At 38.7% G+C, this 26,113-nt stretch overlaps 1 protein-coding gene across 3 annotated transcripts in view; it reads right to left on the bottom strand.

The window, feature by feature from the left end:
• Positions 1–26,113, bottom strand: part of ptpn13 (protein tyrosine phosphatase non-receptor type 13) — a 49,748-nt gene that overhangs the window by 20,561 nt on the left and 3,074 nt on the right. For all 3 annotated transcript variants that reach the window (XM_005917344.3, XM_005917345.3, XM_005917346.3), the window contains exons 2-10: positions 18,849–18,968; positions 15,036–15,202; positions 13,203–13,268; positions 10,822–11,007; positions 10,472–10,559; positions 7,855–8,487; positions 2,759–2,851; positions 1,370–1,469; positions 654–846 (exon numbers count right to left, since the gene is read on the bottom strand). In XM_005917344.3, coding sequence (XP_005917406.1) covers positions 654–846; positions 1,370–1,469; positions 2,759–2,851; positions 7,855–8,487; positions 10,472–10,559; positions 10,822–11,007; positions 13,203–13,268; positions 15,036–15,202; positions 18,849–18,963 — 1,641 coding nt within the window. In that variant the 5' untranslated portion in view covers positions 18,964–18,968. The remainder of the gene's footprint in view (positions 1–653; positions 847–1,369; positions 1,470–2,758; positions 2,852–7,854; positions 8,488–10,471; positions 10,560–10,821; positions 11,008–13,202; positions 13,269–15,035; positions 15,203–18,848; positions 18,969–26,113) is intronic.

Genomic DNA, 26,113 nt, shown 5'->3' with positions numbered 1-26,113 from the left:
CACATGAGTCAGAAGAGCTGGACTCCTCTTCCTTAACTCATATGCTGTAGGTTTTTCCAACTGGAAACCTTTATTTCCTAAATTCCACCAATTATAATCAACCACAAACACACTAAAAAGTCTAGTCCTAGCAAGGGTGCTTAATTTATTGGCAATATAATATTCTATAGTATTTAGGGTATACTGGGAACAGCAACACAATTGTTACCATGCTTACCAACTGTGTTGATAAGCATGGTAACTACTATTTGGTATTTGGTAAATACTGCCAAATTAGACCATCCCACAAGGGAAAAAGGGAGGGGAAAAAATCCACACGTCCCACAATCCTACATACTTTTAATTACTATAAGGAGGCTGAAATGAATTATGTACTCCAGTCAGCAGTTCATCTTTAGAGCATCAACAAGTTTGCTGCCAATGAGCTCATGTGAGTCTAAATTATACATCCATCATCAAATATTGCAATGCAAACACACTTCAAGGCCACAAATGCTCAGAACTTGGATGCCGTTCTAGAGTTAGTGTGCTCCATAGTGATTAAAGAGCCTTTCTATTTAAATAAGAATGTTTTTGTAAAGAAAAAAAAAGTCCAAAACTGCAAGAAAGATTATAATTAACAGAACATCAGTAATACTGCTACATGTGCAAACCTTGAGTTTGCGTGGAGGTACAGAAGAGGTATAGAGAGACTCTTGAAGGGCCAAGGGGTCGTCTGTGGGGTAGAGGTTGGCCCTGGACAGCCTGTGGGCCATGTGGGCCTGAAGCCGCTGCACTTCCTCCTCTTGCCTCTGCAGCAGCAACTCTGCTCCAACCAGAGTGTCATCAGCTCCCCCCTCATTTTGCCTGCAGGGAAAAGAAGAGAAGAGGATGGGTGTCAGAAGAGTCTGATGCTGTCTTTAAGCAAAAAGGAAGCTATTCTCTCTGTGTGAGTGTGTGGTGGGGTTTATGTGAAGATACGTCTTCTATTTGGACACTTTGTTTCATTTTTTATGTAATGGACAAGTTTAAAGCTAGCAGCAAAATGGCTTTTTGTGTACAGCTGATGTTTTCGCTTTAGCATTCTGGGGAAAAAGGGAAGAAAAAGGGGCTCTGCTGTGGGACAAATTGTTGAGCAGGCTGAACAACAGCAGGCAGTTCTGATCTATAATGCCAGAGATTAGAGAGAGACAGAGAATGTTGAATGTGGATGTCACATTAGATGACCTCACTAGTGAAGCATGGAGCTGACCCTGCCAAGCCACACCAGCTGTATGTTTGTGGCTTAGAGTACCAAACAGGATAGCTTCCACATTCACCAGGATATTTGTGAGGTGGGGGTGGGATGGGTGAGGGGCACGTGAGGGGGGTGGGAGAGACTGGGCATTACCTGTGTGTGTTTGCATTGTGGCTTGCCAGCGCCAACGCGTCATGTTCGGTTAGAAGTGCCAGCTGGGAGCCATACCTGCCAATTTCACCAGGTTTCTTAGCTAGAAAAGACAGCAGAATGCCAGTGCAATAAACAAAAACAAAGGAAAATACACATCAATTAACATGAATACTTAGGTCCATCATGTAAGTATGCCAAAATTAGCTATGCAGGCTAATTTTCCTCTGCAGTCACCAGTAGGCTAGTGGCATTTATTTTATTTTTTTTTTTAAACATAAAGAGAAAAAAAAAACCCCCCAAAAGATGCAAAAGCATCCAAGCATAGAGGTGCACAAAAAAGCCAAAGGGCTAAATGCTGTTTTTACATTTTTATAGTAAAACAGACACGCACACACGGTGCTGCAAATATACCTGTCAAAGGTGCAATTATTGAAGAGTAAAATCAGCACAACAAATGGCATCTCTGTTGCCTTGCAATAAAGTGTGCTGCATTACAGCAACGGTAGGTGTAATAAAGTAATGACATACAGCTTTTCTGTCTTATAAGTTATTACTGAATGCATGTTTAAAAACAGGTTTGGATTTAGTAACACAAACTATGTTAGAGATGCTTTAGAATTCCACTACATTCTAGTGAATAATATAAATCCACAAGTTTCTTTTTCAGTGTTAAACTTTGGTGCAGGGTTACATTAGAATGGGCTTCAAGTCTTTTTGGCCTTTAACTAAATTTTGCAGCAGGGATTTGTTTTTAGCGATATGGAAAAAGTTAGCCAGTTAATGTCTTAACCTTTAGGCTGATCTTAACTGAACTCCTCATTGACTAGCTCAGCCTTCTGTTGTGTTGACAATTTTAAGTGAATTAATCTTGAGTAGTGCTAGTGTGGAAAACAATATGCACACTACTACTACAATAACAATAAGGTGCATTGCACAATTTCATTTTTCCACTGACAGTGGAAAGGAATTCTTACCTTATGCAATCTTACATAGTGAAAGGCAACATGCAATTTGTTTAACGGCATCAGGCAATCAAATAACAGCAGCTGATTGGAAGTTACCTCAACATGGGAAACTGCCAGGTCTGCTGCTGGGCTTCTAAATCAAGCAAAAGCAGCGGCACTTCGCTTTAAGCCTAAAAAGTGCACTATGAAGTCACCGTAAGCCACTGCGGAAACTGAGTATTAGCAGAACAGCCACAGCTCAGTATGGCTCTCTCATGTTATTATTAAGTGACTGATTTATTCTCTTGCATGCACATAGCCAAGATGAGTTACATGTGTGCGGCACCTATCACCTGTTAGTTACATTTCATAGTATGCTATGTGTGGGTGGGATCGCCATTAAAAGCGTAATAGCAGTAAAGGATTTGTCAGTGGCGTCTTTTACCTTGCCTGTAATCTGGATCAGAGGAGGCGAGTGAGGGGCTTTCACTGGATGAACTGTAATCACTGTGGTACCTGTGGTGGGTGTGGACTGGATCTGGCAACAGAGAAATTCATTTGAAAATTATGTATTATACAAACCACACAGTAGTATAGTAATAACAATAATAACATCAATAACAACAAAAGGGATAACTTCATGCACTTAATACAAATTAAGGTGTTAAGGTGAAATCGTGTATTTGTCAATGTTACATAAAACAGAGGTTTACAATAAGTTGTATGAGACTTTATGGGGCTAGGACAACAACATATGAATTGATGGGCGCATGTTTTCATTTACTCCACAATCTACTGAAACCAAACGGTGACACTAAGCCTGTAAAATAATACACACAAAGCAGGATTTAGTCATGCTGTGGGTAAACACTCCTAATGAAAGGCATATGTACCTACAAGGAAAAGCAGATTTAGCAAGTGTATGCAGGCATGCCTCCAGTCAGGTTAGAATGCTTTTTTTTTTTTTTTAATTTAAGGCGTAAACTTTTGTCTTGCTAGACTGGGTGAACCACAGCACCACAGCAAGTACAGACCAGTTCCCCACACTTAAACGTTTCTCAAAGCAAAGCCCAATTAACTTAATGATAACCTAAAAATCTGTGGTAACTGAGAAAAAACAAACAAACAATATGATTCAATCTGAAACCTACCCTAATGTATCATGTGCTCTTTGCATTGCACACAGAACTTGAAAATCCTGCTCCTCAGTACCAACTACATAGCTTGAATGAATGGGATTCCCAAGTCACTGCTAAGGCATTTTATTTTACAGTTTCACAAAACAACAGAGTTCACCTTGTACTGATCTCTGTCTTACGTAAACATGTTAAGCAAAAAAGCATTGTGGCCCGACAGCCACTATAATGTTACTTAGAGGAAGGAGGACTGGTTGGACTATCACCCAAAATAGTTTTCCATCTTCCAGTGGATGGTGACTCATCATTTCCTTTAACACAAAAAGGTGCACAGAGGAGCAGTCTTGTGTAATTTACAGCAAATTACCCATGCAGTCACAATGACTTACATTTCTGCTTCAAAGCCCTCACTGAGACATACATGCGTGCAGTCACCTGCCTTTATACTTAGGTGAGTTTTAGAAACACTGAGGTGAAGAATACAATGCAGAGAAAAATTATCATGAAAAAGCTTTTTCAAAGAAGCAGACAACAACAAATAAAAAAAAAAAACATATTTATCAATATGGATTACTTAACAACACTTTACTGAGCTTCACAGAAAGGAGGAAACATGATAAAAAGCAATAAAGCATTTGATTTTAAAGGAATCTACTTCTACTATCTCAACTACAATGTTTTGCTATAAGTCAGAATGATACTGGAGGTTATTTCAGTTTTATCAACCTTGTCAAGGAAAAAAAATTATAACTCCACTGTTAAAAAAAAACAAAAACACACATCCAGGGCGGGGCACCCATTTTGACAGGTCGTTGGTCAATCCCGACAACCACACTTACGAGTTTCCTCCTCATCTAACCCGATTGTCTTTGGACTATGGAAGCAACCGAAGCACCTGGAAAAACCCATGCAGAAAAGTTTGAGCCCAGCTGTGAGATTACCACACTGTGCTGACCCACGCAAAATATAAATATATTTTTATGAATGTGGCAACCTGAATCTGGATACAGATTTAAGGATTTAAGATGATTCATGTGCCACACACTCTTTTTGGTCATGGAAACAGCACTAAATGAGTTAGTTGTAACAAAGACAAGAAAAAACAAATCACCCCAAAAAACCAATAATCCCCAGGGCCAACGTTTCAGTGTGTCAGTCGGTGCTTTTAGGTAATTTCAAAAAGTAACAGAGATGATAACAGCTGAGTGGAGAGTGAGATTTCCCTCATAATGTAAATGTTTATAAGTAAGCAAGCAAGGGAACAGAAGGGTTAGAAAAATTCCGAGTTCAAAAAAGATGTAGTGCAAAGCTCATTCTCAGTGCCACCAATTATACCAGCTTCATTCACAGGAAAATATAAAGGAAACCGTAAAGGTAAATAAATAATGCAATAAAATCCTTCTTTTTCTTAAAGATTGTAATGACAGAAAAAAAGATGAGTACTTCTGTTGTTCGTATGTTTTGTTTTCTGGAAATACTTTGCAGGAGAGAGAGCACTCCCCACAAACTTGCTGGAAAGGCAGCCTCTACATAACAGTCTCTACATACTTTAAGGCAAAGAGCATCAATTCTAGGAAAGAATTATCAAAGCATGCATTCACCACCAAGCTTTCTCCAGGCTGCACTTCATCTTTCATTTGTCCTCACATACATGTTTATCTCCATGATCTGACTTTATGTAGGTGACACCTCTGCATGTACTACAAGTGTCTACAGTCCTTCAGTCTTTAAGTATTTTACACTGAGAAAAAGACCCTACTCTGACTGTGCTCTGAGGTTATTTAGTCCCTCGGAGCACTAAATAATTGGACATTATTCATAATGTGAAGAGGAAATAAGTTAGGTAGCTCAAATGGTTTAGAAATAACAAACAGTCAACAGCTTTCCACAAAAAAACAAAAAAAAAAAAAACAAACACTCAGCAATCTCATCTCCTGCTGACTCAAATAGAATAATTAAGACAATTTCAAAAGGCTGTGATTTACAGACACACCTCCCCTTCAGCGTTCTGTACTGCTGTCCAACATGGACCCACCCCGGCAGAAACCCACATAATCTGCTGCCAAGTGCCGGAAAAGTCCAATAATGTTAGGAATTCCCTCATCTGCTACGCATGACTCCTATTGCAGCCTCCAGTTCGACAAGGAAAGCTTTGACTTATTTAAGACTGACACCAAAAATGGTGTGTGGGGGTTGTTTGAGAGAGAAGAGCCCAGGTACAGACATGCCCATGCACACAAAGGCATGCACACAAGCACACAAACGTGAGCGTTGCAATACATTTAGACAAGACTTGTAAATGCACGCACACACAGAAGGGCAGTCAAGGGCTGTTTAACCCTGTAAAACCTGAGACCACTGACCACTGCTGTGCCATCACTTTCCTGCAGAAAAGAACAGAAAGAAGTGAGAGAGAGAAAAAAAAAGAAAAGGAAAATAGGTCTCTGCCAAGAAACACATCCAACAAGGCCCCCTCCAAATGGTATGTACTCAATTAGGCCCCATTCATGGTGTAGCCAAAGAACAGTTGGCTCACCCTTCGCAGACACCCTCAGTCACTTCTGATGGCAGTAAACAAAGCTTCTCTCCAGGATGCTTTGTAATATCCATCATTTAATATTAATGAATAGTTCAACCCACTCAGTCTACGTTGCACATTCACAAGCAATCACAAACACAACAGTAATGCCATTTCCCCCCACAATTCCTTGCTAAAAATCTCATTTTAAAAAAATATATTTACCACAATGTTAAAGCCTGCAGCGTGTGGCAGTCATCCCAAAGCTTTAGTTTAAGTTTCTTTCAGTTTGTGGATATTAAATTGGAAATATTTGCTGGACTCTTTTTAGTAACTCTCTAAATCTGGACCTTGTTTTTGTGTCATCTTAGCAGTTATATGAAGGTGTTGCTCATGCTACCCATAAGGTGTGAAGTGACAAAGTCTTGCACTTTCAAGAGATGAAGAAATAAAAAAAAAACAAACAAACCCTTAAATCCTCTAAATTACAATCGATACAAAGCAAAGGGGAGTGAAAGAAAAGAAGGCAAGAAGGTACTTGCTGGGGGATGAAAAGCCACAGTCGAGGAAAAGAATGCTTGGTTGGTGGTTCAGTCAGCATCAAAAATAGCTGCGAGAAAAGCAGGGAGGCTGAAGGCTGGACGGAGCACAGAGTGGGGATGTTGCAAGAACAGCAAGAGAGCAAGAGGTAGAAGACAGTGGTTTATTGTATGAAATCGTTCAAGCCTCATGCGCCTTAAACGGCTCTCAGCTGGTCAAGAGACATGTGACTCACTGCATAAACTTACTTTACTAAGAATTTCATAATCTCCAACAGGAAACTTAAAGCTCTTATAACAGATGACTGACGTGTTAAACAGTTCTGCTTGATGTCCTTGATTTAAGCATTGTGCTATTATTTTAAGACTATTTTCCTTTCAGTCTGTACACACTGAAAGCATGTAATTAGTTCGCATCTATCCTTTATATGCATGTTTATAGCCATGATAATTTTTTTTTTTTTTTAAAGGGATTTTGTATATAACATCTCTGACAGTTAGCAGCAGGCTAGAATTAAGCCAACCTATAATTACTGGTCACTGTAGCAATGAGTCATTCTGTCTAAACCTTGCTGCCCAGCCACCACCAAGCCAGCACCCGGTTCCCCATACTTCACAACACTTACGTGGTAGTTACTACAGATGGATACGCAACTTGTAACTAGTCCAACTGTCTGGTTGCTCACTTGATCCCGTTGCTTTCACTTTATTTTTGTCTTTCAGATCAGGTCAGCTGATGACTCCATGCTGTGCCTGATAAATCCATGCACTACAGAGTCTGACACTTCACTTACATCAAGTGACCCTGAACTGGTCTGTTTTACTTAAGACTTCCTTCCTTGCCACAGTTGCAGACTAAACCCAAGAAATTTGTTGTGGCCAACCACACACATAACAGCAATCTTACACTTTTACACACTGTAGGCCACATGTTGTATGCTCCGACAAAGGACTCCTAAGCACACATGACCAAAAGCAACCAGGTGCTTGTTGTTTGTGATGTGTTGAAATAAGGAAAGGCTTACATCGAAAAAACATCCCATGGAATGAAAACAACAGCTTGTTAGTCATTCTGTTTATATTAAATCAGCGCCAGCTTCCAAGAAAAGGCCAAAACTGCCATGATGGGTTTTTTCCTAAAAGTGAAAATCATTCACAACACGTTGTCCACAGTAGGCGTCACAACCACAACGTGATACCACTTTGAATTACATGATTCTGGTTCGTATTTTGTTTTGAAAATTTGTCAAGGAATTTAACAAACACACAACAACACAAACTTAACCCTGAAAACATTCATTTGTACAAATTCTCTATTAAATTAAACCCCTAGCTTCAGCATACTCACCATCCACTGCTTGTCTTAGCGCCTGAAGTTTCCTCTGTTTTTCCTTGATCTTGTCATAGGCACCGGTGATGCCCGAGCCTACAGACAAGGCTGAGTGGTGATGAGGCTTCCGACTGTTCAGCCCACCAAACTCAAGGTATTGAGAATCCCTTTCTCTTAAAGCTTGCAAAGGTGATTTGCGCCTGCCACTGGAGTGTGTACTTAAGGCACTACTGCCTCTTCTTGCATCCTCCAAAGCCCCAAAGCGAAGAGCCTCTGGGTCAATGCAAGCCAAGTCCACAGAGGAAGCCCAGGTCTTCCTGGGCTGACTTAGCTTCAGTTCCCCACTGGAGAAAGGCAGAGATCTACGGTCCAGTTCCACAGGCCGGCCTTTTTGCTGGGGGTGAAAGGGGTGCAGATAGGGATAAGAACGCTGGGAATGGAGCGAGGGGGGCTTTGGGTAGAGTTCACTGGGTAAGTCAGAATTGGTGTGATAATCAGACAGGGAATACTGTAAAGCTGCCCCGTCATCCCCCTTCAAAAGATCCTGGATTGGCAGTGAGCCCATGGAACGACTAAGGCCTCGGTTTAGAGAGGTTTGTTCCTGAGTCTTCGCTCTGTAGCGCTCCAGAACCCGAGGGGCAGCACTCCTCCCTAAGAGCAGGGGAGAACCAAAATTTTAAACACCAAGCAGATACAGAGGCTGACAAGTGTTAAAATAGCTTCTTTGTGTCCAATAGTATATGACTGTTACACTTTTGCATGTAAAACAAACAACAGCAGCCCAAGGAATAAAAAGCTAATATTACTACAGTTCCTCAGTTTGTTGAGAAACTATTTTTCCGTTGTTTTAAAAGGAAACCAAATTGTGGCCCAATAACTAACAATTTCTGCCACAAGCATCTTACAATCTAGCACTGCCTTTCCCCGAATAAGAACTTTTGCTTTCACCATCCATAAATTTAAAGTTTGCCTTTCCAGGCATATAAACACTACTAGTAAAGTCTGTTTTTTAGTGAGAAATAAACCAGTGAAGTATGCAGGAACAAAACAAAGGGAAGAAATACAGAAACAAGAGGGTAAACGGGCAGATGTTGAGGCCTGTAAAAAAATAAAAATCCTGCATGTGGGTTGGTTTTAATCTAGAAAGCATATGTTTGGAAATGCATTAAAGATAGCCAGATTCCAGTCTTCCAGGAACTCAGGAGGAAACTTGAAAAAACTTGACTGAGTAAAACTGGAATAAAAAAAAATTTATGCTGCATGTCTTTGATTTGTCAAAGAGGTGAGTTACACTCCCAGACACGCTGCCAGTCGATCACAATGATGACATGCACAGCATGTGTAAAAGGAACAAAGACAATATCTGAATTCCCTAAGCAGCAATAAGAACTTGGAGCCACTGGGTTAAGGGTGACAGAGAGAGAGCTGGTCCTTTCAGAGGAAAGATGCTTAAGAACTGAGTAATACTCTTTGCATGTACTTTCCCTAGGGCTGGCTGGGGATCAACCAGGGAAACAAAGCACTGATACAAACAGGAGACCAGCAGCTACACTGATGACTCCAAAATATGCATCTGTAATCAATGCCATGCCGTGCTTACATAATGGAGATGGAAGCCATGTTTGTGCTCTGCTCTCCTCTTCATGGCCTGGAAAAATGCCCGAGTTCTCTCAGAAACCACTGGGAAGATTTGTTCATATTTTCCTGAATTAAATCCGATTCGAGGTTATAACTTGGTGTTCCTCTCTCTGACTACTTTCACTTCTTTCCCACAGACTGCAGACTGAGTATGTCACTGACAAATGGTTAGAAAACAAGGTAAGCAATTTACATTTGATACTTTCTTCATTAAAATATATTTTTAATAAACATGTGGGCAACCAGCATAAACTGCTAAGCCCTCACAGCTTAAAGATTAGGGGTGAGTAAAACCACCAGGCCAGCATATTACGATGACCCCATGAGCTGCCGTTCTTTCGTGTTTTGCCAAACATTTTAACCGACTTATGGACCTCTGAAGGTGTCCCATGGTTTCTGGCACCACAGAAGGAGCTCAGTAAGTTGTGAGAACCCCTAACACCCTTTCGCAATTTGATTGTTTTTCTTTCCATGAATAACTTTATACCGACAACAACAAGCACCCTGCATAGTTGGCTGTTTCAGAGATGAAGACTTGGCCACTGTCAATATAATCTTCAACACAATGGCAATTCACTATTCATCCAACATATACCAGATTGTTACTTAATCTTCCATGTCACAATGTTATTCTCTGTATCTATCAGTGGACAATGTTTTGGTTCGTCTCTGGACTCGCTTGACAAATTGAATTTCAAAGTGTTCCCAAACGTTCTAAACAAAGCCTGCTTATCTAAGATCTGGTGATTTGTTTTAGAGAGAGGCTGAACTTGTGACCCTCATATGAAGATTACACAGAATGTAGGTAAACAAAACATTTAAGTGCAACGGACTAATATTTGCTGAGTTCGACACTAAAAATAAATAAAAAAAACTTATCGCGTTGGCAGCCTTTTATCCGCCTGCAGCCAATAGATACGACTCAGTGTGGAAATTAATGATTTTGAGCACACCACTGCAACGTTACTGTGTGTCACTTAGGTGCAGCTCCTCTTACCTGAGGGCAACCCTTTGCCCCTCAGCCTCTCCCGAATCTCTTTGCTCCGCTCCGGAAGAGATTCTCTGTCAGTCAGCAAACCGTCCAGCTGTGAAAAAGACAGAAAATGAAAAACAAACAGTGAGGGTGAAAGAAGGAAGACGTCCTGAAACATGTTCTATCAGCATGACCACATCACCTGTTGTATAATTCAAACCTAGCGTGCTTTTGGAAGAGCTTGTTATAGGTCTTTAACATACACTTAGCTAAGAAGCATTCTTCCTATAAAGGCTTCCTGACAGTTTCGCAAATATGGACTCTTAGACAGGAATGCTGGAATTTCATTTTATATACATCATCACATGTTATACCTGAGAAAGGCTGCCCAGCACTGTCCTGACGAGTCTTCTGATATAACTGAAAGGAGGGTCACAGCTGGAGTTTCGGATGTGTTTGCTGGAGATGTCCAGGACTGTGCGCAGTGATATTCGACTCAATGTAATGTCATCACACATGTTGAGGAGTAAACTGTTTATGTGTTCTCCCAGCTCCATAGGCTGCATAGGGGTGTGGGGGTGGGGGTGGGGGGAAATAACACAGTTAAGATACAAACAGTGAAAAGAGCGTCTTGTTCTCAAGCATCCTGGCAAAAGGTTGGTCTAGATTTTAATTACAGTCAGTACATGACATCAAATTAAACTTTATTAAATAATATCAGAATTCATCTCTCTGTTAAACAGAGAAATGTTTGGCTGCTTTTGGACCGAACACTTTAGCAGTTGGGAGGGCTCAGCAGATACATTACAAGCAGTTGTTTTGATCAACAGTAGATGCACATTCACAAACAGGAACTGAAGCAAGGCTAGGACACCACCTAAGGTTTTCATTCTTTAGTTTCTGTTGATCCTGTTTTCAGCTTCTTCATTTTCTCTGTTTTTAAAAATGGGAAATTTTGGTGGTGGATTCCTGTGTTTAATCAAACAAGGTACACTTTCATCTGCACATATCTTAAAACCTTTGTCTTATGATAAGAAAGTACCCAGTCCATGATGGAAGCTTAAAACAAAAGACCCTAAAAACAGATTTCTGAGAGATGTGATGGTCCCCAATTCAGTGGTTTGTAGAAGTAAAAACACGTATACTACCTCCAACAGTTATTACATTATGAAAATAGTTTCTGTTATCCAAAAGTGCCTTCTTTACATGCATTTCTGTTCATTCTTCATGTTTTTCAACAAGTCGGATCATTTTACATCATGCAGGTGTATTGCCGGGGTATCACAGAAGTACTGTGTTGAGTTTTAGGTCACTTGGATGAAAAATTTTCCTACTTTAGATAAAGAATTGGGTAATTGATAAGATTTTAATGATACCAACTCCAGTACCGACTGTGCTTGTATCCCTGATTCTTTATCGATTTTCTGGGTAGTTTAAAGAAAAAGAAAAATAAGACGACTCTGTTATGCCAAAGCAGTACTATTGTGATTTTTGCCTTGTTTTGCAATACATGACTGTCAGAAAAACATACCAGCAGCGATAACAGGTACTGATAAGACTGTTGGCATGTTGGAAGCTTTTCTTAGTGCCCATCACCAGTACAAAATATTTTTTATGCACTCGATCATCTTTTATTTTTTCATATTTTTTGGTACTGTAGCATTTGGCTGTGGGCAGTGAGCTAGCAACTGATTTCCATCATTTACCTTATCTTAGAAATAAAGGGGAGTTTTTCAACAGAGCGAATGTTGCAATCCACCCATTCCACAGACAAAATGCTTTGATTTAGTTTTTTCCTCCATATATCATGGGATTTTTCAAAATACGGGATGAACAAAGTATTTCTTTACCTATTCTACTGGAGAGTTGAGTAGAATGACATAGCGTTATGCGTTTTAAGTGCGCGCAGCAGCACTTTTAAGGGTGACAGGAAAGGCTGATGAGATGTGGATGGATGAGAGTGGATGGAGCCTCAGCCTTTCAGTGAAGCCGAGCAGATGGCAAACTTGAGTGTGAGATGCCTCTAAACTGTGGGTGGTATTTTCTCACAATAGTGAGCACGCTGTGCAGATTATCTTTTATACCTGACTGACTCTGGTCGAGATATGAGCATGTCTTCAAACCATCTCTGTAAATTCCAGAGTGCCTTTACCTTTTCTTCCATTTCTTATCTAGATGTGAAGATCATAGTTTGGAAAAAGCCAGATATGCCTGAAACCTCATTGGTACAGGTATCTGTGGAAGTATTTGGTACAACAATAGAGGGACATGCGCTACTTTCTCCTACTCCACTGTTCTCCACCATTTCGGCAGCATGCCTGTGCAGGTTTGACAGCTGAATTTTAAGTAATTCCACAATGCTCAACATGATAGATACTATTAAACCTTGACAAACACAGGTGTGTCTCTTCCAGTAAAACCCGTTCAACACTTACTGTATTTGCCAAGTGTGCCATTTAAACACCTGATGTCATATCTTTAGTCCAGTCTCACACAGGCAACAATGTATCACTTCTACACTTTAAAATGTGCTACTATCCAAACTAAGATTTTTTTTTAATGTACATTCACTTCACTGAATATAAATATACTTTTAGTTTATAAGACTTTGTTAAAGTGTACACAGAATTCCACATCCAAAGCTGTCCAGGTGGCCAGATTGGAGCCTTTGGTGGGCCATTCTGGACCCCCAGGCCATATGTTTGACACCCTTGCTCTGCACATTTGGAAGGAAGCATCTGTGTTAAAGATTTACCTGACTATGGGGGATCTCATAGTCCGCCCCCCAGAATAAGGTCATCCCCAGAGAGTACATGTGCATCTGTGAAAAATAACACCACATTATATTTCATTCACTCAAGACAAAATGCATGCAACAGTAAATAATAATAACAATATATGTATAAAGATGAGGCACAAAACCTGAAAGCAAGTCAAAGATAAATGGACTAAGGCTCAACAACTGCTAAGAGTTTTTAGGGGAGGCGGGGGAGGGAAAAAAGGACAGGGGCTCTCAACCTAAATCCAGAAACATTTTTCCATTTTCCCCTCCTTACTCCTCTCCGCTCGTTGCGTGGAAGAGAAATTACTTCCCCTGAATGTTGGGCTTGGTAGAGGAAAGAATAATTCAGCGCCTGCCAAAGAATGCAACGTTGCCTTCAAGGTCTTTTAGGAACACATCACAGAGTACAAATTTAAAGAAACACTAACACTTTCAGAAAACGTGTAACCTTAGACGTTGTCGATTAAAAGTGACAATATGACCTCTATATGTCAAAAAAGCAAAAGGAAAACTTGCACATGACGTATGTTTATCCGCAGTATGATTATGAAGGAAACAGATCATATTCTCTACACTGAAATAACTGAGCTGGGGAGACAGGCCCAGGGTTGGAAAACTGACTCAGCAAAAAACCATGTTGAGGTCTGTGGGTCTGTGCCAGAGACGGGAATCCAGTCATGCAAGGTTTTTGCTCTTCACCAGAGAGGCAGAGTTAAAATGAGGGGGTGTGGGTGTGCTGTGATCGCTCACAACTTCAAATCTGAATCATCTACATGCTGTCTCTGCTTTTCCAGTGAAGAAATGCTCTAACCATATACACTGACTATTAGTATCATCTATACCCAACATTTAACACGAAAGGTTGCAGAACAGACTAAATGTACTAAATACAGAAAATGTACAAAACTTTAAAAACGCAAGACATCTAAAAAAAAAAAAAAACAAAGACAAAAAAAACTGTGATCGACAATACAGACAGAATAAAAATAGCTCCGCCTTATTTGTTCGTTTTCCATTGAGCATGTCATTTGCGTGTCTTTTGAAACTTTGGATGCTAAGGAAAACAATGACTAGCATCAGCAAAATGACGTAGGCAGGATCTTAAAGAAACAGAAAAAGAAAGCACGACACACAGCTATGCACGTAAGGAAGATCTGTCTGCTAGTAAAGACGCAAAGTACATGTAAACCTTTCACAGTAATGTGACCTTTCCACAGCATTTCTAACCATTTAATGAACAATTATTCATCATGCTTGAGTACGTTAAACCGATAAACAAAGCAAGTTATAAACATTTTTCTTACAATCATGGTGATTTTCTTTTGGATTCTGCTAAAACATCTTTGGGAAAGATAATTAAAAAATTCCTTTGTGCAGGAAACCCCCCGATGAGCACACAGGTGTTGACACATATTTCTCTAGCCAGTGTCAGGCTATTAAACTAATGGTTTTGTGCCAACAAACCACCAAAAGGCAGAAAAGTTAAGCATGTCTGACAAAAAAAAAGAAAAAGAAAAAAATCTCCATTTAAGGGAGAAAATGCACCTATGTCATTAGTTAGGATACAACCGACATGACTTGGTAAGAAAGAGCGAATGTAAACATGGCTATGTTTAGAACAAGGGGTACTCAACAGTCACTGACTGGTTAGATGACACCAAGTGATGGTTCGAAATGAATGTTTAGTTTAAACACAAGATTTCACTTAAAAATATGGGCAACAACAAAAGATTAGAGCACAGACACACGTAGACTAAACAATTTGGCAGATGCTGTCGCCACGTGGTGTATTATCATGGTTTATACCTTTTCTATGTCAGAAACAGAAGTCAAGGAGTTCCCCTTCAGGACCTCTGGTGCTGTGAAGGCCCTTAAGTCCTGCTGGGTGACATACTCGTCTGTGAATGAGATGTTGCCAGATGGCATCAGCAGGAGGGACCAGGGAGATATAATGAAGCCCATGGCTGAAGGGTCTGGAAATGGAAATAACATTTCAATGATTAGTTTGCCATCGCGGTTGAACAGCAGAAAAAAATAAAAATAAATCATAGTTTCTTCACATAAATTCTTAGCCATTCCCACATATTCACACAAGGACAGCGTTAAAGTCAAGATCTGTGTTTTTAAGCTTCATACTAGCATCAAATTTTGTCTAAGCATTTACAGCCTGGATCCAGCGACAGTACACATATCCAACCACAGTGGATGTTTCTCGCTATGGCTTTGGCGTTTATGGAAATTCAAGATTATTGAAGTAAACAAAAACACATGTTGCTTTCTTAGTCGGCAAGAAAATAACTGTTGGGGCATGGTTGCAGAAAGGAATGGCCACACAGCGTAATTCTCTTTTCCTAAAAAGCCACAGCCAGTGCGATGGTGGGAGAAGGTTTTAAAAATACACAAAGGAATGTTTAAGCAGCGCTGCAAAATTCTTTTCTTTGACTGATAGTTAACTCTGAGAGGAGCAGGGAGACGAACACAGGAATTTGATTTGAGGCAAAGCTGGTTTTTACTAAGTAAATACAAGTTTCCTGTTTAAAAACTCATGTGACCAAGATCTTACTCAAAAGTAACTGGTTTAGTAGTAAGTCTATCCCATGCGAAGCTTTTGCTGACCAGACTGACTCAGCCTGAGCACATGCATTTCATGACAAATTTTAATACATTGCAGATATATGCAGAAATCATGCTAGAAGGATAGTGCTTGTCAAGCCAACAGAACACCATGCAATGCAACATCACATAACCTACCATCTTCAAATGTACGTTTTTAGCCTTTTGAATTGCTAACTAAGCTTAAGGAACAGGAAATAATTTTGAACAGCTATATTTATAGCCCATTCAGCTAGGAATGAGAACTAAGCAACTTATCCAGTTGAGAGCTGGTACCAAATTATCCAATTCATCAGAATCGTATGCCTCTAAGCTAAACAATGCCTTTTTATCAGTGCTGGCATGTTTTTTTGACAAGCAAGCATTACAAAATGAGACTCATGGTAGCTGATATTTTGAACACACATGTGCAAGCTTTTTTCCCCTTAACCATTCCTACAATGAGTCCAGAGATGAAGAAGAACTGCTTTTGAAGATACAGCGACTGGAATTTTCTTGGCCATCTGAGTGTCCATCCTGATTTTTTCTGAATCCAATTTTGTTTCTAGGAACTGAAATTGATAGCATGTGCTCTCATTCATTTATTTCTTCTTTAATAGAAAACTGAATTTGTGTTCTTAATAAGAACACTGACCACTTAACTTTTTCCCCCAAAGAGGCCCCAGGTCCTCAAGTCACTCTTACTCAAATAAAATCTCAAAGTGAAGTGTTTTACATAGTAGTAAAAGAAAATTAATGAAAATTAACTGGAGTATAAACTACTTTCTCTGATATGCATTATATGTCTGTGTAAATCTGCAATTACTTATCCGAAAAACTTGGCCATTGGGTACTTTGCAACATGACTTTAGCTGTACTACAAACACTGCTTACTCAGCTGAGCTCACAACTTTGCAGTCGGAGGTAGTACTTTGACTAAAATAAAATAAATAATAATTTATATTTTGTTACCACCTAGCCCTATATAAAAAAAAAGGAAATGGCAGATTACTGGTTACATTTTGGGTAGTAATCAGCCAATCACGTGGCAGTAACTCGGTGCATTTATGCATGCAGATATGGTCAAGACCCGCATGAGATCAAGCTGATCATCAGAATATGTAAGAAAGGTGAGTGACTCTGAATGTTACATGCTTGTTGGTGCCACACAGGATGGTCTGAGGATTTCAGAAACTGCTGATCTACTGGGATTTTCCCCACACAGCCATCTCTATGCTTCACAGAGAAATGTTCAAGAAAGAGAAAATATCCAGTGAGAAGTTCAGGTCAGACAAAAATGCCCCCCTACATATTAGCTGAGCATCATTTGGTGCTCACAGCCTATTTTTAGTATTACTGAACGGCTGATCTGGTGACTTAATCTATCACCGTGGATTGAGTCACCAGAACTCAATCCACGGTGGTGGAACGAGAGACTCACATCAGAGATGTGCAGCAGAGAAATCGACAGCAACTGTGTTATGCTATCATGTTATATCAGACCAAATCTCTGAGGCACTCCTCTAATATATAAATGGGACCGTGAAGAGAAATTCCTACAACAAATGAGAAACACTCACCCAGCACGTATTCAAACAAATCATTCTTATACAAATATACAAACCACTACTGTTTACACAAGAGAAAAAAAACAAAAAAAAAACCTGTGCTAGTGGTGTTTGACCACATTAGCACACTCAGAGTGGTGGAAAATCTTCACCCTACCTTTAACCACAAAGACAATGACAAATCTGGTGCAAAAAGCAAATATCTAACACACTTCACCAAAAAAAAAAAAAAAAAAAAAAATGTACCAATCTGTACCAATCTACTTTGAACTGCTTTTATCTTTAAAGTCATGCCTTCTGCACACACTACAAAAAAAAAAAAAAAAAAAAAACCTATTGTTTTCTCTTTGTTTAAAGTGTTTCTAGTCATAAATGGCCAACTTCATCTAAGAGAACATCCAACACAAATATTAAAGTTAAATGGTTACTAATATTAATCCACTCTGTCATAAACTGTCTTACATAGCTTTTAACTATATAACAGCTGGCTTCAACATTTGCTAGTTAAATTGTAGCTTCTCTATGCAGTCTAAAACTATCCAACTAAAAATATACTCAGCATAGCAACACAACTACACAATCCATCCATCCATTCGCTTCCACTTATCCTTTTCAGGGTCGCGGGGGGTGCTGTGCGGCAGCAGTGCTAACCACCGTGCCACCATTATGGTGCATTCATATCATTGTTCTCCTACAAGTCTTACCACCTAGCTAGTTCACCTTTTGAACTATTATATAAATCAACCACAATTTCAGTGGTCATGAGACAGAAACCGCATGTATAGAGTCACAAGTCAGCTCTGATAGAACTGGTTAAAAGGTATGTTGACATGCCCCAAATGTTCTTCCCACGGGAAGAGATGCTTCCATCAGGACTTCTGAAAGAAAAGACTAAACCAGGATACACTCTGTGTCTCTCCTCAAATATCTCTGATTAGAAGAGAATATCATAAATAACTGGTACATCAATGCCATGTCAAGACTACTTTTTTCAAAAATATTCCAAATATCAGTTTTTCATTCCTGTCCTTAATATCTTCAGAGGTTTATCTCACAAGACAATAAATGTCTGTATAAGAGTATTTGAGCATAGATTGCTTGTAATTAATGTTAAATATTTATAGGCTACGCTGATAAGAGAGGGTTATTACAGCATTACCAGTACTGTCTGGAAATGAAACCAATCAGAAAAACTAGAAGTTGAACTCAAGCTGGGTCATGCAGACTGTAGAAATGCACAAAGTCAGTGGTTGACAGTTTATTTGACACAGTCCTGCCCTATGTAATCAGGTGCAATGAAATTTTGTCTTAACACCCAGGGACTGCAATGTCTGCTGACTCACTTCCTCTGAGTCATATGTTGTTTAAATTTTTCTTAAGTTACAAACTGATATGATTGCATAGTAATGCATGATGATGACAGAATAAGTCCTCTACCTTTGATTCCATGTTCACCTACCTTTGTGAAAAAGTTCTTGGAGGCTCTCTGCACTCTGACTCAGCACTGCCCAGACCTCCTCTTCCTGGAGAGGACCTCCTCGAACCTCCAAGGCTTCTGCCAGAGACACATGCATGTTCCCTGCAGAAATACAGCAAGACGAACATTAAAAATTTAATTTACACAAAAAGACCTTCTGAAATCTAAAGAAATACGTATTTATGCCAAAATTAAGATTGCTGTCTTGAAATTTTAATGCTTCCATCCAAGTTTTATTTATTTTTTGAAACGACTGCAAAAACTTTAAATATTGTTTTCTGCAAACTTCCCCCATGAAGACAACATTGAAGCCTGCCCGTACCCTTTAACTCATTCACTGCCAGCCATTGGCAGTGAATGAGTTAAACCCATTGACTCATGCACTGCAATTGACGGCTATAGACGTCAATGGCAGTGAATGAGTTAATTTAATTGTTTTGACACCTCAGTAAATATCAATAAACATGTTTTTAACACCAAATACAATAGTTTCTGCGTTTTTCCAAGGGTAGTTGCATAAACAGAGATCATCCTCACTAACTTCTAATGCACACTATAAGTAGGCCTGAAATACGACATGATTTGCTCAGGTCAGAAAAGAGCTTCAAGAGTTACTCCTAGTAGTCTTTCAGAGGGTGAAGTATAAAATATAGCAGACCTTTAATTCAGTCCATTCCATCAAATTTACTGATTACCCGTCCACTGATGTTGGACGAGAATGCCTAGCTTGCAGTCTCCGCTCTAATTCATCCCAAAGGTGTAGAGGTCAGGACTCTGTTGAGGCCAGTCAAGTTCTTCCACACCAAACTCGCTCATCCATGTCTATATGGACGTTGTGTTGTGTCCTGGTGCACAGTTATGTTGGAACAGGACAGGGCCATTCCGAACATGTTCCCATAAAATACTCAAAAATGTTTTGGTATGCTGAATATTAAGAGTTCCTTTCACTGGAAGTAAAGGGTCAAGCTGTAAAACACAATACTACACCAAAATTCCTGCCCAAACTTTACTTGGCACAATGCAATCAGACAAGTACCGTTTTCCTGGCAACCGCCAAACCCATACTCATCTAGTCTAGTGGAGAGGTGTAAATTGTCGCTCCAGAGAACACATCTCCACTGCCATAGGGTCCAGTGGTGGCCTGTTTTACACAACACTATGCAATAATTTGCATTTCGCTAGGTGATGTAAGGCTTGGATTTAGCTGCACAGCCATGGAAACCCACCCCATGAAGCTCTCTACGGACTGTCCTTGAGATAATCTGAATGCCACATGAAGTTTGGAGGTCTGTAGTTATTGACACTGCAGAAAGTTGGTGACCTTTGTGCACTATGATTTTACGTCTTCAAGTGCTTGATTTTATACACCTGTGACTATGGAAGTGATTAAACAGCAGAATTCAGAATGGGTGAGTGAATACTCGGCAAACAGAGATTTCTTGATTAGGAAAAAAAAACAAAAAAAAACAATCAGGCTCATGAGTGCAGACATTAATTCAATTGTCAAGCTTTGCAATGCGACAAGAATATTTTAATATCTCCATTTAACACATTCCTGGAGCATGACTACTTCATGACAAATGTATGATTGCGCTGAGTTTTGTTTTAGGCCAAGTATTTGACTAAATTAGACTTAAAATTATACAGATATGTTTCTGTCTGGTGATAGCACTTAAAATCAACTCCCCTCCTGCATGGAAATCACTTTCAATTAATTCTAGGGCCATACACACAAAAAAATGCATTTTTTTAATGTAAACTTTTAATTGGCTGGGATTTCAATACTTGCTTTATTAAACCACAAACACCTACAATAGCGCCTGACAAAATACTCTCAAAATGCTTTCAGAGGCACAGAAGTCATTTCACAAAAAATGCTAAGTATTTTTAGGTTAAACCCACACAGGAAGTCAACACAACAGGTAAGACAGGATAATAAAGAAGGAACCTGCACAAATCCACAAGATCAATCTAATTCATCTAAAATGGATTTGGTGCTCTCAAATTCAGCGTTATCAAAACTCAGTGACTAAATACATGAGTAACTAAATAATCTACCTTAAAGGCAAGTCCCATAGTGAGACATTTCACTCATGCTACTCTGAGAGCTGATGTTATGCAAGAACCAAAGGTTACAAAACAAGGACACTTTCTATACTTCTAACAAAACAAAAATCCTAAATGTTGCAAATGAGCATCTTAGTTTGCCACCAATCTACTTTAGAAAGTCTTTCACAGTCAACTGGACGGTCTATGGTCCCTGTGTGTATGTTTTATTCCTTTATTCCTTTTCCTCTGTGTCAACAAGTGTGTGCCTTAAGATGTTTTTCTGCACGGTATGCAGAGGGGGAATGTGCATTTTAGCAGTTCCTCTGGCTTTTTATAATGAGCCAGCTAATACTTGCTAACACAACTAAACCATGAAAAGTACTTTGTGTATACACTACTCAAAACACCAACTACTAAGTGCACTGGCCTGGCTTCTCTGTGTGTGTGTAGTAAAAAAAAATAAAAAAATCTGTTTGTATTTGATTACAAATACTACTAAAAGTCAGAAATCATTTTTATTCATGCACTAAAACTTCACTAGATTCCCTGTCATATAAAAATCACCTACAAAGACTATTTTAAATAGGAAAATAAAAACATATTTGCTGGAAGATCACATTTTAACCACTTATTATTATTTATGTTTTTTACTGTCTCCACTGTGCAGCTGTTTACTGTTTTTGGACTGTTTTGGTTTTATGTACTGTAATGTGATTCTAACCTCTGTTCTAAGCTGTACAACAGGGGCTTGTTGTGAACCAGTATTAACTTAGGTGGGACAATTAAATGTATTTAATGTTGCATTTTATTTTTCCTGCATCATAACAGGAATCAGTCATCCGTTTTACAAAAGCATCCGCCATAAGTTTTTGTTACTCCATATTTCTGCCAATGCAAGACAAAAGACAACTTGCATTTCTTGCAAGTCAGCAGCTTCCAGAAAACTCATTTTTCACATTCCCAGAGGACGACTTCATGTTCCAACAATTTAAAGACTTCAAGGACCTTTTAATACATTTTTAATAAATTTAAGATGTAACTGTTGTAACTTAAATACGTTTGGGTTTTTGACTGTTTACCCAGCTATAATAATTCTTAAAACGTTAACCGGAGCTCTTTTACCTGAAGATTAAAATTTGTTATCATTTGCTAGATTTTAGAAAATTATTTCAAAAGACTAACCTACATATTGTCAAGATCATAAGCTGAGAACGGACTGAAACAATCGATAGATTATGTAAACATACAGAATAATTAGACTTTTACTCACCTGTTGAGACTTCACACCACAGTATCTCACACACTATACGACAACATACAGGCTGGTACAAGGTGCATAGTTAGCATTACTGGTTGTTAGCAGGATTCTTCTTGAATGAAGTAATTGTACTTTTTGGCACTTCTAAGATGCCTTACAAGAGGCAAATGAAAGTGAGTTTTAATTTTTAATTCACGCTTTTTAAATTTAGGCATAATTTAAATTTTTTGTATTGAAAAATCCAATCCATAATACAAAATGTTCCTTTCTCTTGTAGTATGCTAATAAATATATAAAAAAGGACATTGGGGAAAAAAACAAAAACGTCATGTTCAGAGATATATATTAGAAGTAGTTAAAGCTAAAATATTATTGGATATGTGGATAACTTCGACATTCCACCAAATTCTATGATACTGTTTTAAAGGATCCATCTGTGAATAACTTTGCATGTACAGCTTTCTTTTACACAAGCCAGCAACAACACAACATGTTAAATTACTAGCTATGGCTGCAATTGCCTTTTATGGAATTTTAAAAAATAAATAAATAAACCCAAATCTGCCAAGGGCTGTATATTCTTTTCATTTGGCACTTAAAAACATGTGTTAGCCATCTTGTTAGATGACCTTAAACACTGACCACCAAAATTCTAATCAATTCAGCCTTGTGTCCAAGTGAGTTTTCGTCACATTTAAATATATTTCCTCAAAGCTTTCAAGAGATATAACATGAACATAATAGGATGTGCAGACATGCTATCAAACTGTAGCGCCATCCATATCTGCCCAGTGTTGGCGGATGTCTGCGTGTCAGCAAAAAGATTACAGTTAGTGATGTCACTGGCTGACGTTATCATGTCAATTTTCTAAATTAAAAAAAAAAAAAAAAAATTTAAAACAGTGCACTTATTTTTTTATAGTTACAATTTAAATGCCAAAGAAAATCTAAGAAATGCTAAATAAACAAAGAGAACAATTATTTGCACTGACACTGACTATTCACCATGTTGGTATTATAAAACATTGGTATTAACCCAGAATTTCACATCTATATAGCACACAGACTAAATAAATAAAAGGGGGAACATATTTCCCACTTATGATATACAATAGGAATAATATACGGTTAAATCAGCCCATGAAACAGAGCATCTGAAAATTACACTTTCTGTTTTAGTCAAAGCTATATTTACCTTAGACTTTTAGCTTCCCTACCCAATTACTGAGTCATTAATCAAACCTATTGCTTCAAAGTGAAATAATGCTTTAATTTATTTAAGAATTATAGTCCTACATTTATTCATGTAAGAAATGCACAGATTTGTTCTCCTTGCTGACCGGACACAGAAAGAAAGCAAATATTTACAAACACGAAATATTACAACAATACAAGACAATGTATTTACCCCTGCTTAAACCTGCGTACATGATTTACATTAAATCTACCCTACAAACCAATGAATGAGAAAATGGCACAAGGAATATCTTCTTTTATCTGTAGTTTTTCTTTGTTTGATTTTTCTCTCCAGCTACTGTGCTGCACTGACAACTCTAGCTAATCTTCCCAATCGAGTGATGGAATGATACCAATGTAAGCAAAACAGGAAGCTCCAGTTTTACAGACTAATTTACCCTGAGCAGAAACTGTGAGCTCATTTCACTTAGTTCAAACATAAACAACCATATTTGCAACTTCGTGCGCATGTGTGTCACATATAAATGGCTCTGTTGTGTTGGTTTGTAGTGCAATTTCTCCAGGATATAAAAATGTCACTGTAAAGCTGTAAAGCATTGTTGCTTTACAGCATATTTCCTGATATGCAAATATCGAGGGCAATGCAACAGATTCAGAAGGTGTGGCAGGTGTACGTGGTTAAAAATATGCATTACTGTGTTGCATTTATATAATAATAATGTGTATTTGTAGTGAGGATTTAAAGATGTAAAATTCAGATAACAAAAAAAAAGGGGGGGGGGGCTTTCACACAGAGGGCACAACAGCAAGAAGGAATAACCTGCCAATATCAAGCATCAGCCTTAATTCACACTATGCCTGTTACCTTGTTCCGGCATCAATGTACAACTAGCATTTAAATATGCAGCAAATGTAAAACCTTGTATAAAGTAGCCGATGTCATTTCTCACAAAACTGAAAAAAGTCCACACTAAAAACAGGACAACTATACACTCAGCCAGTTCAGCCAGTGTGGTAAAGACAACCTGATAAAATCTTATCATTTCAGAAACTGCACAGATTCTCCCACACAACCATCTCCACAACCCACAGAGAATGGTGTGAGAAACAGAAAATAATCCAGTGAGCAGCAGTTCTCTGGGAGAAAATGCCTTGTTGATGTCAGAGGCGAATGCACAGATTGTTTTGAGCAGATAGTAAGGCTTGGTCTGATGAGTCTTGAACTCTATTGCAACACTGAGAAATTCGGGTTAGAATTTGGCATAAACAACATGGATCTCAAGACAAAGGGTGTCCAGCTCAGTACCAATAAGTGTACCTAATGAAGTGGAAGTGAGTGAATGTATGTAGATGTGCTTGATCACAGCTTTGAGACAAGATTTCATTAATCAGAACTCAACACAAAAGTCCCACCAAAAAAGTCAAGAAATGAAATCCAAACAGGAAAACAAGCATAACTGCAATAAAAGATCAACCAAACAGCAGCCACTTAAAACATGTACTAGACTGTGTAACATCACATTAAATTAATTTTCATCTTCTGTTGAAAAACTGTACTTAAAACATTTTTCCAATGAGCTTAAAATCTTTCATATTTGGATCAGATATCGGTCTGACACAGACTCAAAGAAGTAGCTCGGGTATCTGTGGAAGCACTGAGCACTGGTAGCGATCTGTTCAGTTCCATATTGTTCTGAATTTATTTTGCACTCGTTGCTCAAAGGACAACTCAGCGTACCACTGATTGTGTGAGAGGAGAGGTCCTTAAGGCAATCATAAATTCAGGCACAGTTAAGCCAATCACAATGAACTAAAATGAAATGGAAGCAAATAAATCAGGTAAACAACGTAAACAGGTGAACAAAAAGTTTATCTTATATATCTTGGCCCTGTTAAGTATTTATTTTTTAACCAACCAATGCCAATTTAAAACAAATGTAGACTTATAAATCTATTTTTTAGATTTTGTTTTATAATTTTACAAAGAAACTAAGTAGAAAGGTAAGTTTAGGTGTCACGTGATGTTGACTTTCATTTCAAAGAATGATTCGCTCTCTTCTCCAATCAGTTCAACCAGTTCCAGGTATTAGCATACAACCAAAACGTATCTGTATCAGAACCGCCAGCCGAGATCGTGTCCCTGCCTCGTAAGTTGGCAGCCAATCAGATGTGGCAAAGAAACAAAAAGGAGCTTAACAGCAACCATGTCCACACCTAATGTTTCATTTGAAATTTGACTGCATTACATGCTATTACTGCTCTGAAGTGTTGCCAGCACCAAGCACCTGTGTTCTCCTCTTTCCCTTGGACCACACCTTTGGCCTCATTTGGTGTAATGACACTCAGTTTTTTTGTAAATTGCAAATTTCACAACTGGGAAAAAAGCAAGAAAAAAAAAAATCACAAGAACATGATAGGAAATATCCAAATATCAGTACTGGTGACTGGCAAAAACATGGCATTTACCAGTGTCACTGGCTGATATATCATATTACATAATATCATCAGTAGCAGAAAGCATCTGAAAATCCATTTTCCCACCTTTTTGTCACCAGGAAACTGAGAGACCTTGGACTAAAACTTTCATGACAACTGAGGGAGTGTTGTTGGGTGACTATGTGTGAGGATGAGAGAGAGTAAAAAGGGTTTTACTTAATCTCTTAGGTCAGCTGGAGAAATGTCAAAGACCATCGGTCTAAAATCGCACCAAATTGTGAGCAAATCCCATTTAAGTGGATAATAT

Source organism: Haplochromis burtoni, unplaced genomic scaffold (assembly GCF_018398535.1).
Source record: "Haplochromis burtoni strain Fernald_Lab_line unplaced genomic scaffold, NCSU_Asbu1 Contig_23, whole genome shotgun sequence".
Taxonomy (NCBI): domain Eukaryota; kingdom Metazoa; phylum Chordata; class Actinopteri; order Cichliformes; family Cichlidae; genus Haplochromis; species Haplochromis burtoni.
This window is presented reverse-complemented; position numbering and strand designations above follow the sequence as displayed.